The sequence below is a fragment of the Triturus cristatus genome, chromosome 7 (genome assembly GCF_964204655.1).
Source record: "Triturus cristatus chromosome 7, aTriCri1.1, whole genome shotgun sequence".
NCBI classification, from domain to species: Eukaryota; Metazoa; Chordata; class Amphibia; order Caudata; family Salamandridae; genus Triturus; species Triturus cristatus.
The window spans coordinates 1,352,096,203-1,352,111,496 of NC_140590.1; the positions used below are offsets into that span (position 1 = coordinate 1,352,096,203).

General features: G+C 46.9%; 1 protein-coding gene across 3 annotated transcripts in view; it reads right to left on the reverse strand.

Annotated features, from left to right (window-relative positions):
• PHF20 (PHD finger protein 20) overlaps window positions 1-15,294 on the reverse strand; it is a 1,063,788-nt gene that overhangs the window by 339,699 nt on the left and 708,795 nt on the right. For all 3 annotated transcript variants that reach the window (XM_085619024.1, XM_085619022.1, XM_085619023.1), the window contains one exon: window positions 10,546-10,743. In XM_085619024.1, coding sequence (XP_085475150.1) covers window positions 10,546-10,743 — 198 coding nt within the window. The remainder of the gene's footprint in view (window positions 1-10,545; window positions 10,744-15,294) is intronic.

Consider the following 15,294-nt stretch of genomic DNA (forward strand, 5'->3'; position numbering starts at 1 on the left):
GAAACCACTTTCGTAGCAACAAAAGGTTCGGGCTGAGGTTAACAAGGGTCCATAGAAAGTCACAATGACCTGGCCATAGCCCTACTGTCGTTGAAGTGCTCCAGCACTGAGTCAGCCTTCTTACCCAAGAGACAGGAGCATCAAAGGGCAAGATCATGAGTGAAGCTTGGACATCCCTCGAAAAGCCAGTGGTTCTCAGCTAGCCGTGGTGCCTAAGGGCAACTGATGAGGAAATCCCTCTCCCTAGAAAGTCAGTCATATCCAGTCCACAACTTGCTGTGCACTTGGCTGCATCTAGTATGGCTCGTGTGTACACCTAGTACATCGGCAGAATCAGCGAAACAGAGTCCAGGATCATATGGGAGTATCGGCCCAAGCCACAAGAAGACTGAATACAAGGAATTTAGAGAGAATACCAGTTGACTTATAAGCACATTATAGATACTGGATAAAAATGATCTAATCTTAAAAGAATGAGGTGTGTTTTTGCTAAATAATTGCAAAATCAAGGATCACTGTGTTTGATACTACCCTATTGTATAGACTGTGTACTCTGCTATATGTGATATGAATGAAGAGAAGAAATGATAACTCCCAGTAGTGCTCATCCACATCTAATACTCTGCACCTTTCCATAAACAGTGTAGTCCCAGTTCGGTTTAACTCCCCAGGTCAATTATGGTTATACTTTCCCCTGCATAATTGATTCTAACATTTATCAATGACAGGGGCAGAGATCAGACATAGCTGCAATATACAAATTGAAGCTACATTCTCTACCTGAGAGCAGAACATCAAAACAGAACATTAGACTGTACAAATGTCAACAGCTAATATGGTAATGTACCCAACAGCATGTATACGCTCTTCTGTAAACCTCAATTGATAATGATGTTGTCCTTCGCATGTATACAATGAAATCCCCAAAAAAAAAAAATTACAAAAAAAATGGAGACAAAAGTTGTGATTTATTTAAGATCTTCTGTTTGACAGCCATAAGGGTCCGCAGACCACTCCCACTTATCACCCAATTCAGACCCGTCATAGAAATAAGGCGCAGGCTACGATATGGGAAGTGTGCCCTCAGTCGGCGCCGAACAATACCCATTCGGCTCTGTTAAGGAATCAGGAAGGATGAAGGGGCATAGGAGAAGGTCGAAGTCACTCGGCCAGCACCACTCCAGGTCAGTCAAAGGATCATTGGAGCCCAACTGGCACTGAGGGCGAACAGGTCAGCAGAAGACCAGTAAGTACCCCTCCAAGACTCGTAGGGCCAGAAGACGCTCCTGAGGGGTCGGACCGCCCGAAAATGAGGTGCATGGCCTCAAAATTCTTTCAGCTGGACAGGGGTCGATCCAGTTTCCAGGAACTCAGGAAGGTGTGGAGACTGCCTAGGCACAGGCTCTACCACAGAGCTAGGCCTCGAGTGCCGACAGCCCTGCGACTCATCTGAGGACTAGCACGGCAAAGTCAAAGATCTCTTTGATGACTTCTTTTTCTTGTGGGACTTACCAGACAGCTTGGAGTAGGATGATGAACACCTGGTTCGATTTCAAAAATTATATCGGGACCTTCCTTTCGACCGAGATCTGGAGCATGTTGGAGTCGTTCGACATCAGGTGGCAAGGAGCTTGAAGGACTGCTCCCTCAGCGACGTGAGATGCATGACGAGGCAATCCTCGCATGTCGTGGTCACGCACAAGACACCGTGCAGGTCCGTAACTGACATTTGCCAGTGACTGGCTCTACAAGGTTTAAAACCTGCATTTCTGGTGGACATCCTACACACCAGGAGGCAGTCGCAAAAATTATTCGATAAAAGTTCTAAATAATAGGTCGGTCAAAAAGTGACTGGAGGTAGCTCTCTCCGGAGCTCCAATGACTGGAGCAGATAAAAAAAGAACGGACGCCAGCGTGCTGGTATGGCAACCACATAAGCGCCACACACGTCACTTCCATTTCGGACAATAGATGACTTCACAAGATACCAAACAACGCCACATACCAGTGCACAGGGGTAGTACTCACCAAAAGGTTCTGGATCCAGTCTCCAGGACTCCTGAGGAATATTCTAAGTCAAGGAATCTACAGCTAGAAATCTCTATCAGATGTAACTTGTTGGTTGATACATTGGAGTACCAACCTCAGTAGTCCCATTCAGAAGTTAGCACAGCTAAGTGTTCAGCGTGTAACCCTATACTTCCCAGTAAAATCACCAACTGCAAGTTTTAAATTCCAGAACACGGAAAACATGTTCTACTTTTTTATTGTAACGTCTGTTTATTGAAAATAAAGCAGTAACAAAGTCCAAACAAGTGGAGGGCACATGTCTCAGTAAGACAAGCAGCAAAATAATAATAAGCTGCACATCAAAACATCAGGAAAAAGTCAGCCCACAAGAAGCATAGGCCAGACTGTGCAGAAGCGTATCAACCCCTCCCTTACAAAGTAGGGCAAATCGGAGAAATACAATGTGTGATACCCTCCCAGACCTCAATCAGTGTAGCAGTGTTCCCAATTCAGAGGGAATACATATGGAGAGAAGTAGGGATCAAGAGCTATTCCATAGTCTGATCGTCCTGTGAAGAAGTGCATCAACAACACAGCCATTCATACGTTAGAGACATGTTAAGCTTAGCCTTATCATAGGTAAGACCTTCACAGTATTTAAGAGAAGCGCCTTAAACTGTAAGAATACTAGAGAACTATTGCCACCTTTTTTTGTTTTTTTATAGACAATGACACACAACAAAGAAAAGAAAGAAGAAGACACCCAAGCAAAAAGAACAAATGAGGAGAAACAATCAGAGGGAACTTCCCTCAAAGGGGGAGGGGACAGAGGCCGGATGCACTGTAGGGAGCTAGGGCCCAGGTTGGGGGTTGAAGGGGGGTCAGGGGGTAAGAAGGCCTGTCTGTTTCAGGCGAGGCATTCCGGAGATTCCGGCTTCCAACCCCTAGAGAAAGGCTCTAGGAAGTCCTCAAACAGCTGTAGAGCTCGTAGTTTGGGGGTACCAATCGGGAGTGTTCAGTCTTGGAGAAGTGTTGTATAAGTGGTTGCCGAATGCGCAGGGGGGGGGGGGGGGGGGGGGGGAGAGTTTGGGTACATTTGATGGAGGCGGGGTGTAATACCACACTGTAATTATTTTGTATGCTGATTCGCGCTGTGGTGTACTCCAGTACTCCCTGGGGATGTCCCTCCTCAGTCGAGTCCAACCCTCTGGCGGGATATCCTCGTCCAGGTCTAAGGCCCAGCGTGTCTGGTAACCATGGGTTGTGGCTTGTTGAGTGTTGTAAAACGGAATAGGTCTTAGAGATCAGACCCTTTGAGCCCTCATATTTGCGAACCAGATATTCAAATGGGGTGTGTTGTCTGGTGGCCTCCTGAACATATGTCTGGAAGCTAAGCCAATGCCGTAGCTGGTAGTATTGCATAAGCGCCCCCTCCGAGAGATGAAAGGTTTGTCTGCATTGTTCAAACGTACGGAAGTCGTTGCCCTGAAAAAAGTCTTGAATAACTCGCCGCCCATGCATCAAATGCCTGAGGTTGCAAGGCAGGGGGGGAACATCTGGTTACGCGTTATAGGTGTGTTAGCGGAGGAAACCATTGTTAGGCCCCGGGATACCGTCAGTCTATCCCAGATTTCCAAAACCGTTGTCGTAGGGGTAGCTATGTACGCGCTGCGTGGGCGAGCCCCTCGCGGAAGCCATGCCAGATCCCACAGAGGTCTACAGGATACCGCCCGGTCTAAATGGAACAAGTGTTTCTCACTTTCACAAACTATCCCTTCTGATATAAACAGGAGGTGACAGGCCCAATAGTATTCCAACAGGTTGGGGCAGGCAAGGCAACCCCGGCTTCGGGGGAGCATAAGGATCTTTTTAGCAAAGCGGGGATGAGACTTCCCCCATATAAATTTGGTAAAGTCCCATTTCAGGGCCAAGATATCTGCTTGTGCTATTGGGGTGGGGAGGGGAGGGTTTGGAAAAGGTAGAGGACTTTAGGGAGAAAATACATTTAATGGTGTTGATGCGTCCTAACCATGCCAGAAGGAGGCCTTTCCATCTACGCATTTCCTCCCCTATGGTTTTCCTATATCTGGGCCAATTAGCGAGGTCCAAGTCGAGTGTAGGGATCAGGTCCAGGCAATGAATCGACATCGGTCCACTGAACCGGAATTGAATCCCCCAGTACCGAGACTTCCGAGGCTTGAAGCGTAAGATTAAGGGCGTGAGATTTAGTGAGGTTGATCCGATATCCGGAGGTGTCTTTGAAGGACCTTAGGAGCGTCGCTACAGCAGAAAGGGAGGTTGGTGGAGAGGACAGGGATAGGAGAAGATAGTCAGCGAAGAGGGAAGCTTTATGCTTATAGCCACCCATGGGAATACCCCGTATATCCTGATCTCGACGTATAGCAAAAGCCAAAGGTTCCACCACAATTTCAAATAGGTGGGAGAGCGGGCACCCCTGTCTAGTGCCGCGATGGATAGGAATAGGGGCCGTAAGATGCTAATTAAAACGAATGCGAGTGGTGGGTTTCCCATAGGGAGCCATCAGTTTAGAAATCAACCCAGGTCCAAAGCTTACCTTCTGAAGAACCGCCCTGAGAAATCCACCTCGTTCATTGTGGGGCAGAGACCAGAGCTATCAGTGACCAGCAAACTGTCAGGTCCCGGGGTTTCGCCTACCGGGAGCTGCTTCAGCGCTTTAGCTATTTCATCGTGGGTAATAGGGTCGTCTAGCAATTTTGTGAAATAAAGATCAACTGGGTCCCAAGGGCAGGAGTCAAGAAAAGCTGTGACAGTGTTGGGTGAACAAGGAACATTCGCGTATAGATCCCCATAAAAATTCTCCAATTCAAGGCTTTTTTCCGCCTCCGAGATGGCCCAAGTGCCACCTTGCCGCTTGAGCTTAGCAATGTGAGCTTGTGTAGTCTGAGCCTAGAGTCGTCGTGCTAGATACACCCCGACCTTGCCCCCCCCCCCCTGTATAGAAACTCTGCTTGAGGGTGACTAGACGCCGCTCCTCCTTATTGGTGCGCTGTAATCGCAATAGGCCACAGAGTTCGGCAAGAAGCCGCTTGTTGCGAAGGGACGGATGCACCTGGTCTTTACGTTCTAAAGCTTTAATATCTCTAGAAAGAGTGGATTCGACCAACCAAGCCTACCGAGTCCAGGCAATTGATATAGACGCAATGACCCCTCGGATGGTAGCTTTGAAGGCGTCCCATCAAACGTCTTTAGGGTATCAGAAAGGGAACTGGCAAGAAAGAAGGTCTCAAACTCCTTACGGATATCCGCCACATCCACAGGGTGCTGGAGGGCCTGGGGGTCAGTCTCCATCATAGTAGGGGTTTCCTATGTGCATCAGAGCGTTGTAGTGCGAGCAGGACATGTGCATGGTCCGATATGGATATATTGGTGATCTACCATTACACAGCATATGAATCAAGGGGAGAGAAAGAAAAAAATAATCTATACGAGAATACGATCGGTGCACATGAGAGAAGGCGTAATCCCGAGAGTCCGGGTGTAGGTGTCTCCAGGCGTCAACTAAACCAAGTCAGTGATGGCGTTCCGCAGTGTTGCTGAAATCGCCCCGGCTGTATGATGCGCTTGCGCAGTGCGGTCCCACTCTGGGTTCCAAACCAAATTGAAGTCACCCCCAAAGGACAATAGGATTGGTTATTGACTGCAGGAGGTCCCCAAGGTGCAAACGGAGAAACACATCCTGATTCTGATTAGGAGCATATATGTTAATAAATGTTGAAGACCAACGACCCCAAACCATGTGTGCTTTGGGAAACCTGCCCCCATCATCTGCCGTAATCTTGGGCGACCCGTTCACCAGCCGGGCTTAAAACAAATGGACACCCCACCCGTTTTAGAAGAGGAGCATGCCGAATATTGAATGGAATATCTGGGGTGTGACATAAGGTGGGTGTCGGCGGAAAGCAAGTGGGTCTCCTGAAGAAAAACCACATCAGGATCCTGGTGGAGCAAATATCTCTATACCTGGTGACGTTTATTCGGGAGTTCAACGCTTTCACATTGAGAGAGAGAAATTTAATAGGATTGGTCATAGTACAAAGAAGGGAATGCGTCTCACACCACCCGCACAGCGGTATCTTGAACCCATCGTGCCCCCCCAACTGTCAACCACCTCAGTAGAAGAGTTAGAAAGACAGACCCGATCTCCAATCTGACAGAGCATATTCGAGCAGGTCCCAGCAAGGCAACCTCAGAGAATTGCAACATCTCAGCCCCTAAAATCAGCGCCTCTAAGGGAAAAGAGATACAACGAAAAAGGAAAGAGAAGAAAGATAAAAAAGACAATAACAGATGAACAACTGGGCCAAACTGTTTCAGAGTCTATTGGAAACAGCCCGGAGTCACTCAGGCGGGCCATTCCGGAAAAGTCACTCTTCTGAGGGACTCTGAAGTGGGATCGTGACAGACACATAGAAGTTCAGAGGCCTCCGTCGCCTACATCCTGTGGCAATGTAGAATAAGCAATGTTCATTCCGGCAACCGGGCCATTCCTAGGAGATCGATCATATCGATTGTAAGGACACCCTCTGTAGGCACAGCTATTCCGACAAGGAGAGACAAGCATAACCCTCCGACATGTGCAGTGGACCATTCCATATTTCATATTCCATCAGGGTCAAGCCTTATCGCAGAGAACCGGACAAGCCCACCAGTCAAGATTAGATGTGAGGGGTTTCATAGTTATATCGTGGGCTGGCACTACCAGCGGGATATCACTCAGCTTGATTTGGCGACTGCGTTGGAGAAGAAGAGCCACTTAGAGAGCGGATATGGCTAATGATGTCTTGCTTGGTTTGGGAGGATTCAAGTTCCTGCATGTGGCGTTAGGATCTAAGAGGAAGGACAGTGGACCACTCCGGGCGAAGCGGTCCGGTTCGACGTTCCCGCGAAGAAAGGTCTCCTCCGTCAGGCTCGACAGGGAGATGCAGGATCTGTTGCGCCTCTCTCAACTAACAAAGACTCCATCGCTTGCCCTCCCAAGTGAACATCAGCGTGAAGGGGTGGCCCCACTGGTACTTAATATTAAGGTTTCTCAGTTTATCTGTGCCAGATTTGAAATCTTTCCTCCGTCTTAATGTGGCTGGCGGCAAGTCCTGGAAAATTTGTATCGATAGGCCATTGTAGGAGACCGACTTGATCCCTGCACCTTTTTCAAAATGGCTTCCTTGTCTGCCAAGAAGTGGACCCTTGTGAGAATGTCTGGAATAAAGTCAGGTCAATTGCAAGGAACAGGGACCCGGTGTACCCTGTCAAGCATAGGCCGGGAGGCGTCCTCGTTCTCCCGGATGGCATGTAGGAGGTCCGCTGTGTAGGCTAGAATGTACTTCCCTTCCCAGCGGAACCCCTCTGACACGTAGGTAATTCCGCCTACTGCGGTTTTCCATGTCTTCTTGTTTCAATTGTAGAGTGATGTTCTGATCCTCAAGTTCCGTCATCCTTTTCCAGAGGTTTGAGGTCCTCTGTCCTGGTGTCCATAGTGCGTTCGAGATCGTCGGCTCTGCTGCTAATCTCTGTGACCTCCCTAAGTATGTCTTGGAGACAGGCCTTAAAGTCTTGTCGAAGTGAGCCAATCTATTTGATTTCTTGCAGAAAGGAGGTCATGAATGCTTGAGTGATGGGCACTTCCGAGGCGGACTTCCCAGATGGCACTGCCAAAGAATTAGAGTCCTCCTGCATCGTCTTGGACCAAAGAGACGTGACCGGATTGTCACGGTCGCAGCATCAGGGTCTTTATTGGCCTTATTTTTGGGCGGCATGTCTGCAGTTACATTGAGAGCCAAGGGACCGGCGAAGAAGGGAGATCAGCCCTGATGGACAGGGCCACAGAGCAACAGAAGGCGGGGGTCCAACGCCGTTCGTTATGGGCATTCCATCTGCTGTGAAGATCAGACAGGGAAGCTCCAGGTAGCTCGCCAAATCAAAGGTAAGGAGGGTAAGTGCAATGGTTACTGCATCAGAGCTGTAGAATAATCCAGGTCCTAGTCCGGGAGGTGGGGGACTATGATCCTAAGCGTCCAGCTATCTCCACTCTAATCAATGATCCGCCGCAAAGGAGCCCCCCGAGGGTCCCCAGACACCCATTGCGATTCCACCGATAAAGGGGCGACTGGAGAGTATTCCCCCAACAGTCCACCGCACAGATACATTGCCGCAAATATGGGGCACTCACCACACACAGGGAGCGCACCTGCAAGTCTGGTTCGGTCATCGCCTCAATGCGCCCCAAGGCAGAGCAGCCAACTACGCCTGTGATCTCCGCCAGATGAGGGGACAGGCAGAGTTACACCCCCCTGTACAATAGCCTGCAGGGAAGTCCACCAGCAAGGTGCAGTACTACAGGCAGAGGGATTAAGTGGAAGCAAAACGCCAGGGAGGGGGGAATCCTCCCGCATGCAGCAGTATCTCCCAGAGTACCGAGGGGAACCCCATCTGGCAGCCAATAGGTATTCTTCAGAGGGGGAGGCAGCACAACTGGCCCAGGGACAGCACAAAGCCGCCTCCCAGTCCCCAGGGCCCTCGCAGGGAAAAGAACGCTCCCCCCCACTCTGTGATCCTCGCCGCTCGTGGCCATCCCCGGGGACCATGAACTCAGGCCCGTCGATCAGGGCCCTCTCACTGGCAACTCAGGTCGGATGTCCCACCAAGGGTGAACGGTTAACGCAAGGCAGGCACTCGCACGGGGAGCCCCCTCCAGGAGGTCTCCCTCGCACCCCATGATTAGACCTGGGTCGTTACTGCCAGGGTCGGGAGCACACTAGAACGCAGGGAGGCCCCGGCGCCGCAAGACAGAGAACTCCTGGCTGGCAGGACCCTGGTGATCGTCGGCTGTGGTGTTTTGCAGGCACCGCAGAGTCCTCTCCACAGCGTACTGATGGCCGCCGCAAACCTCAATGTGGCTCCCCTCCAGGCCGCACGCAGGACCAAGCAGCCGGGTCGGCAAACGGCCCGTCCCAGCAGTGCCAGAGCTCAGGAGACCTCCAGCAGTGTCCAGCAGTGCAATGCCTCAGGGGGCCCCACACCAGCACAGAAGGGCCCCCCGTACAGGTAGTCCGCACTCAGCGAACAAGGCCGGAGTTGGTGCCCAGCGGACACGCCACCGCCACAGACAAAATGGTGACCAGAGGGATCTGTGCCGCGGTCGATCAGGGATCGCACTTGCCCGAGGCCCACGGGGCCACCCCCGTTCACCAAACTGGAGCCACCACTTCTCCGCAGCAGTCTATTCACCCACCCTGGTTAGCAGACCCGGTGGCAGTGAACAGCAGCGATTGCAGGAAACGGTGGAGCAGAGATCCGCGTCTCACTCCATTGAAGCCACGCCCATGTTCTACTTTTAACACGCAGCACCTTGCATTAGGATTTGATAGGCCTTTAGGGATGACTTGTATACATTAAAAGGGAGGTTTGGGCTTTGCCTTGACTTGAAATGGCAATCAGGTTAGCAGTTTTAATACTGCTCTGCCAGTCTGTAGTGGAAGGTTAGGTGACACGTTTTATCTCGTCTCCCTCAGGGTGACAACACGTACTTCAGTGCCTGAGGGCACACCATAACTTACAGGCCCTAGGTACCCCTGGTACCCTTTACTTGAGACTTAAAAGTAAGTTAGTGTACACCTATTGGGTATAAGCCAATCATACATGTCTAATGGTCTGGTATCTGGCACGCAGGTCTGTTTAGCAGGCTTTAGTGCACTCAGAGGCATAAAACCGGCATCCTCAGTTCAAAACTTTGGGGGTGGCTATACAAAAAGAGGCACTTTCTTAATCTACGCCTAGAAACCATCTAGAACTAGATAGCCAGGCTTATCCTCAACTTCACACACAGAACTCACATCACACCTCAGGCAACTACACTGGCCCGGATACAAAAATGTGCCAATTCAAACTCCTCGCACACATTCAACGCACTACACAACTCAGGCTCCACCTATCTGAACAGTCACATCTCCACAACCAACCAGACACCTCCACAGGACATCCCATGCATACACAAAACCAGATGAGGAGCCCACTAATGGTCTCTTTCTTACTAATGACATCATATACCTGCAACTAGAATTACTGGTTAAATGCACAATATGATGCAGTTTCCAGCCATCACAAACTGCAGAATAAAGCAAAAAAACACAGGGACTTAGAGATGGACTGAAACAAGAGAATCCATTACGCTTTGAAGACATTTATTAAACCACTATTTTTAACCCAAGAGAACAGTCAAAGTTATTTGCCTATTCAATGAGAGAACTATAGTTGGGAGATTCCACTGAAAAGCAGACAACAGTCTGACTGTCTCTTTCATGACGCATATAACAAAAGAAGGTGAGATGATTAGTGTCCATTCTGAGGCTTGCACAGCGCCCGTGTGCTGACTTCCAATGTTCTGAACTCACAGCAATGTTCTGGATCAGGAAGTAAGTGGTCACACATCTGAAGAATGTGGAACCATGTAAGAAATTTCAGGGGAAGAACATTTTAAACAAGTGTTTAATGACTTACCATAATCATGTTGCTTTTCCTTTTCTGGCTGTTTTCGATGAGATTTGTTTATGTGGTTGTCTTTGCTTTTGTCTCTCAGCAGAGGCTGATGAGTGTTCAGTGTATGTGATGAAGGAACTGAATGTCTTCTCTTTTCATTTCGTTTTTCAGTTTTAACATCCGAGGGTGAGCATCTGAGTTCCAGGTGAAGTGGGATATCTATACAGAAAAATGAAAAAAATTAAACATTAACATTTATTAATATGTTGAATTTGAATAAATTGTCAACAGGTACCAAAAATCCATGCCTGTTCTTTTGCCCACCTTCACACTCCTTTGAAACTCCAGTGTGTTTACCATAATCCTCACTGCTGACGCTGTGGAATAAGATCTTGGCAATGTTTAGCAGGATGGAGAGTATGTATGGTTTGTTAAAGGTGAAAGCTTAAGTCAGTCAGTCAAAAGCTAATTTGCACACCTAAGCTTAACTTGTCCTTATCCTTATTAGAGTTTGAACATAGCAAAGTAGTACAAACAGCCTATCAAAGAAAAGACATTTGGGAGGAGACTGCACTGGCTGAATCTATCATTCGAGTGTCTATGAGGAAAAGAAGTTGAAGCTATCTCCTTGGTCTTTGTGCGAGCTTAATTAACATTCCTTCTGCTGCATTCAGCAACGTACAAAAAAGCCAAGTTATCCATATATACAATACTGCAACTCTACAGTTTTCCTAAACTTGAAGTATCTTTGGAAAGTTTTGACTGCAGCATTGGCTGGGGTAAGATCTGCAAGTATGTTGTCAAGATTTCACAATAGCTCTAGCTCTCTCTCACACACACATTACCTACTGGCGGTCGCCAGTAGGTAGTTATAGTTAGGACCACGTTTCCATAGGAAATCCGCAACATTCTATTTTGAATAACTTTGGCGCCGGTCGACGAATCCTCGCGAATTTTTCAAAATAGGTGGGGCGCTACGCTCCGCTCCTACCCTGAAAGTCTCGGGGGGATTCGTCAAGCGGGGGCTGAGATAAAAAGGGGGGTCCCAAAACGCGTTTTTCCCATGCATTTTTCCATAGGACCTTTAGACAGGGCTACAGCCCGAACGGCTGAACAGAATTACTTGAAATTTGGCAGAGAGGTAGTCCTCAGGTCAAGGAAGTGCCTTTTGTAGGTTTGGTGTAAATCTGTTCAGTAGATTCTGAGAAAATAGCCTTTAAATCAATATATATATCTGAGCCAGCTTACGGTACGCTTACCGTACGCGTACGGTGGCGTGCGCGAGCGCGATTCTGATTGGCTCTTAGATCTTAGTAAACATTCGAATCGGCCGAAACCAGGAAGCGGCGGCCGCCATTTTCTCTCTCGCACTGAGAGTGATGATGAAAATACAAAGCACAAAAACATGTAAAGGGGCTGTTTAGACAGCTCCCACACACATAGCCATGTTGAGGGAGTCCCCAAAGATCCCCCAAGGCCAAAAACGGATTTTTTTTTTTCGCTAATTTCGCCGATTACGCTTACCGTACGCGTACGGTAAAAAATTATATAAAAAAAAAAAATTATCCACACTCACCCCACCCCGTGTGCAATTGGTGGCCGAAGGGCACCAAATGTGCATGGCTTATAACCGTTGAGATAAACTATAATAATTAACAAAAAAAAAATAAAAAAAAAAATTATCCACACTCTGTCCACCCCGTGTGCAAATGGTTCCCGAAGGTTAACCTTTTGTGCATGGCTTATAAAAACTACGAAAAATTAAAATATTACCTTTCAAAACGAAGTGCATCATATGTCCTCCATGTGCGCACGGTGCGCGAAGCGCATCGTGCGTACATGGCCCATCTAGCGTAACGTGGGCACGCGGTGCGCGTAGCGCACCCCGTGCCCACCGTGCGTGCACGGCACTAACTGCGTAAAGTGGGCGCGCGGTGCGCGAAGCGCACCGCGCGCACGGAACGAACTGCGTTAAGTGGGCGCGCACGCCACGAATGGCGTAAAGTAACTTAGCATTTAAAAAACCGTACAAATTCACTGAAAAAACCATAGGTTTCACACACGTTATAGTTAGGAATTAGCATTTAAAAAACCTTGCAAATTCACTGAAAAAACCATAGGTTTCACACATGTTATAGTTAGCGGAAATTTTACTGATAAAAAACCAATGAAATTCCCCCGTTATAGTTAGTGCAGGCAACTATAACTCACGCGACCGCAATCTTCTGCTGATGACATATGTGTCTTTATGAAAAAAAAATATTTGTAATATATGTATAGCTAAAAATGTATGGAAGAAGACATGGGCAAATAAGTGTCTAAATACAGTATTCGCATCAGCAGAGGATTGCGGTCGCGTGAGTTATAGTTGCCTGCACTAACTATAACGGGGGAATTTCATTGGTTTTTTATCAGTAAAATTTCCGCTAACTATAACATGTGTGAAACCTATGGTTTTTTCAGTGAATATATATATATATATATATATATATATATATATATATATATATATATCACGCTCAAAGTATCACCCAGCTGCTGAACTCTTATTCGACGGGTGCTGTAGTCCGCCAACGTGAGGGTGAAATCACGTAAATTATTCCAGCTACCAAAATGCGGAGCACTCCCAGGACGTTTTCAAAGATATTTATTAGATTCAGTTCACAGCATATTGTTGGGTGATACTTTGAGCGTGATGTTAATTTCTGCTTGAACCGCCAAGGCAGCAAGAAATGAAAAACACCCTGCCAGCTGGAACATGCTGTCATTTATCTAATGGAAGGATTGAAGTAATTCATACTTTAACCTGCAGGAATGTGCAACATTTCTGAAACTTTGGCACGGCGAGGGATGGAAACAAGGCACCAGCAATAAAAAGGAGGCACAGAGGCTGGCATCACGAAGGACGGCATTAATCATGTGGTGTGTAAGTGACAATTAAATAACTTGACTTTCTTTTCATTTGAGAGGAAATGCAGCCTTTAAACGCAATGAGGTATTCACCATAAGGCTGTAAGCAATAAGGCACACACCAACATGGCAGCCACAAGATTTAACAATATGCTGTGAACTGAATTAGTCCTTCGTTACTGGCCATGATAATTGCTACTCCAATGAAACCATTTGCGGTTATATTTGAATGTGCTTTGTGCTTGGGGCTAAGTTGATGAGCACTGAGGAAGGCTAAACGCTGAAATGCATTTGCTCTAATAAATATCTTTGAAAACGTCCTGGGAGTGCTCCGCATTTTGGTAGCTGGAATAATTTACGTGATTTCACCCTCACGTTGGCGGACTACAGCACCCGTCGAATAAGAGTTCAGCAGCTGGGTGATACTTTGAGCGTGATGTTAATTTCTGCTTGAACCGCCAAGGCAGCAAGAAATGAAAAACACCCTGCCAGCTGGAACATGCTGTCATTTATCTAATGGAAGGATTGAAGTAATTCATACTTTAACCTGCAGGAATGTGCAACATTTCTGAAACTTTGGCACGGCGAGGGATGGAAACAAGGCACCAGCAATAAAAAGGAGGCACAGAGGCTGGCATCACGAAGGACGGCATTAATCATGTGGTGTGTAAGTGACAATTAAATAACTTGACTTTCTTTTCATTTGAGAGGAAATGCAGCCTTTAAACGCAATGAGGTATTCACCATAAGGCTGTAAGCAATAAGGCACACACCAACATGGCAGCCACAAGATTTAACAATATGCTGTGAACTGAATTAGTCCTTCGTTACTGGCCATGATAATTGCTACTCCAATGAAACCATTTGCGGTTATATTTGAATGTGCTTTGTGCTTGGGGCTAAGTTGATGAGCACTGAGGAAGGCTAAACGCTGAAATGCATTTGCTCTAATAAATATCTTTGAAAACGTCCTGGGAGTGCTCCGCATTTTGGTAGCTGGAATATATATATATATATATATATATATATATATATATATATATATATATATATATATATATATATATATATATATATATATATATATATATATATATATATATATATATATATATATATATATATATATATATATATATATATTACCTACTGGCGGCTGCCAGTAGGTAATATATAGTTAGGACCTATTTTCCATAGGAAATCCACAACATTCTATTCCCAATAACACTGGCGCCGGTTGACGAATCTTCGCAAAATTTTTCAAAATTTTGGCCAGCTCCGGTCCGCTCTTATCCTGTAAGTTTCGTAGTGATTCGTCAAGCGGGGGCTGAGAAAAAAGGGGGGTCCCAAAACGCTTTTTCCCCATGCAATTTCCCATAGGACCTGTTGACGCAGCTACAGCCCGAACTGCTCAACGGAATTACACCAAATTTGGCAGAAAGGTAGACCTTGGCTCAGAGTCGTGCCTTTTGCTTAAATGGTGTAAATCCGTTCAGTAGTTCCTGAGAAAATCAAAAGTAAAATCACATATATATCTGGGCGGAGCCTAACCACACATCTCATCGTGAGATCTCATTGGCTGTCAGCACTTCAACCAAGAAGTGTTGGCAGCCATCTTGGGACCAATATACATGATAGCACCTCATTAAAAAGCATTGCAGTTAACAGAAGGCGTTAAGACTTTAGTTACATTATAAATCATTTGTTGATGGTACCATACTCATTTTAGGAATTGTGGTATGTTCTAAGGTGATTTTACCGTGTGAAAAAGCCTTCTGCTGGGATATCATGAATCATGTTTGAGAGAAAACTATTTTCACATGCTTTTCCCACAGAGACTTATGATAAACGTATGGCACA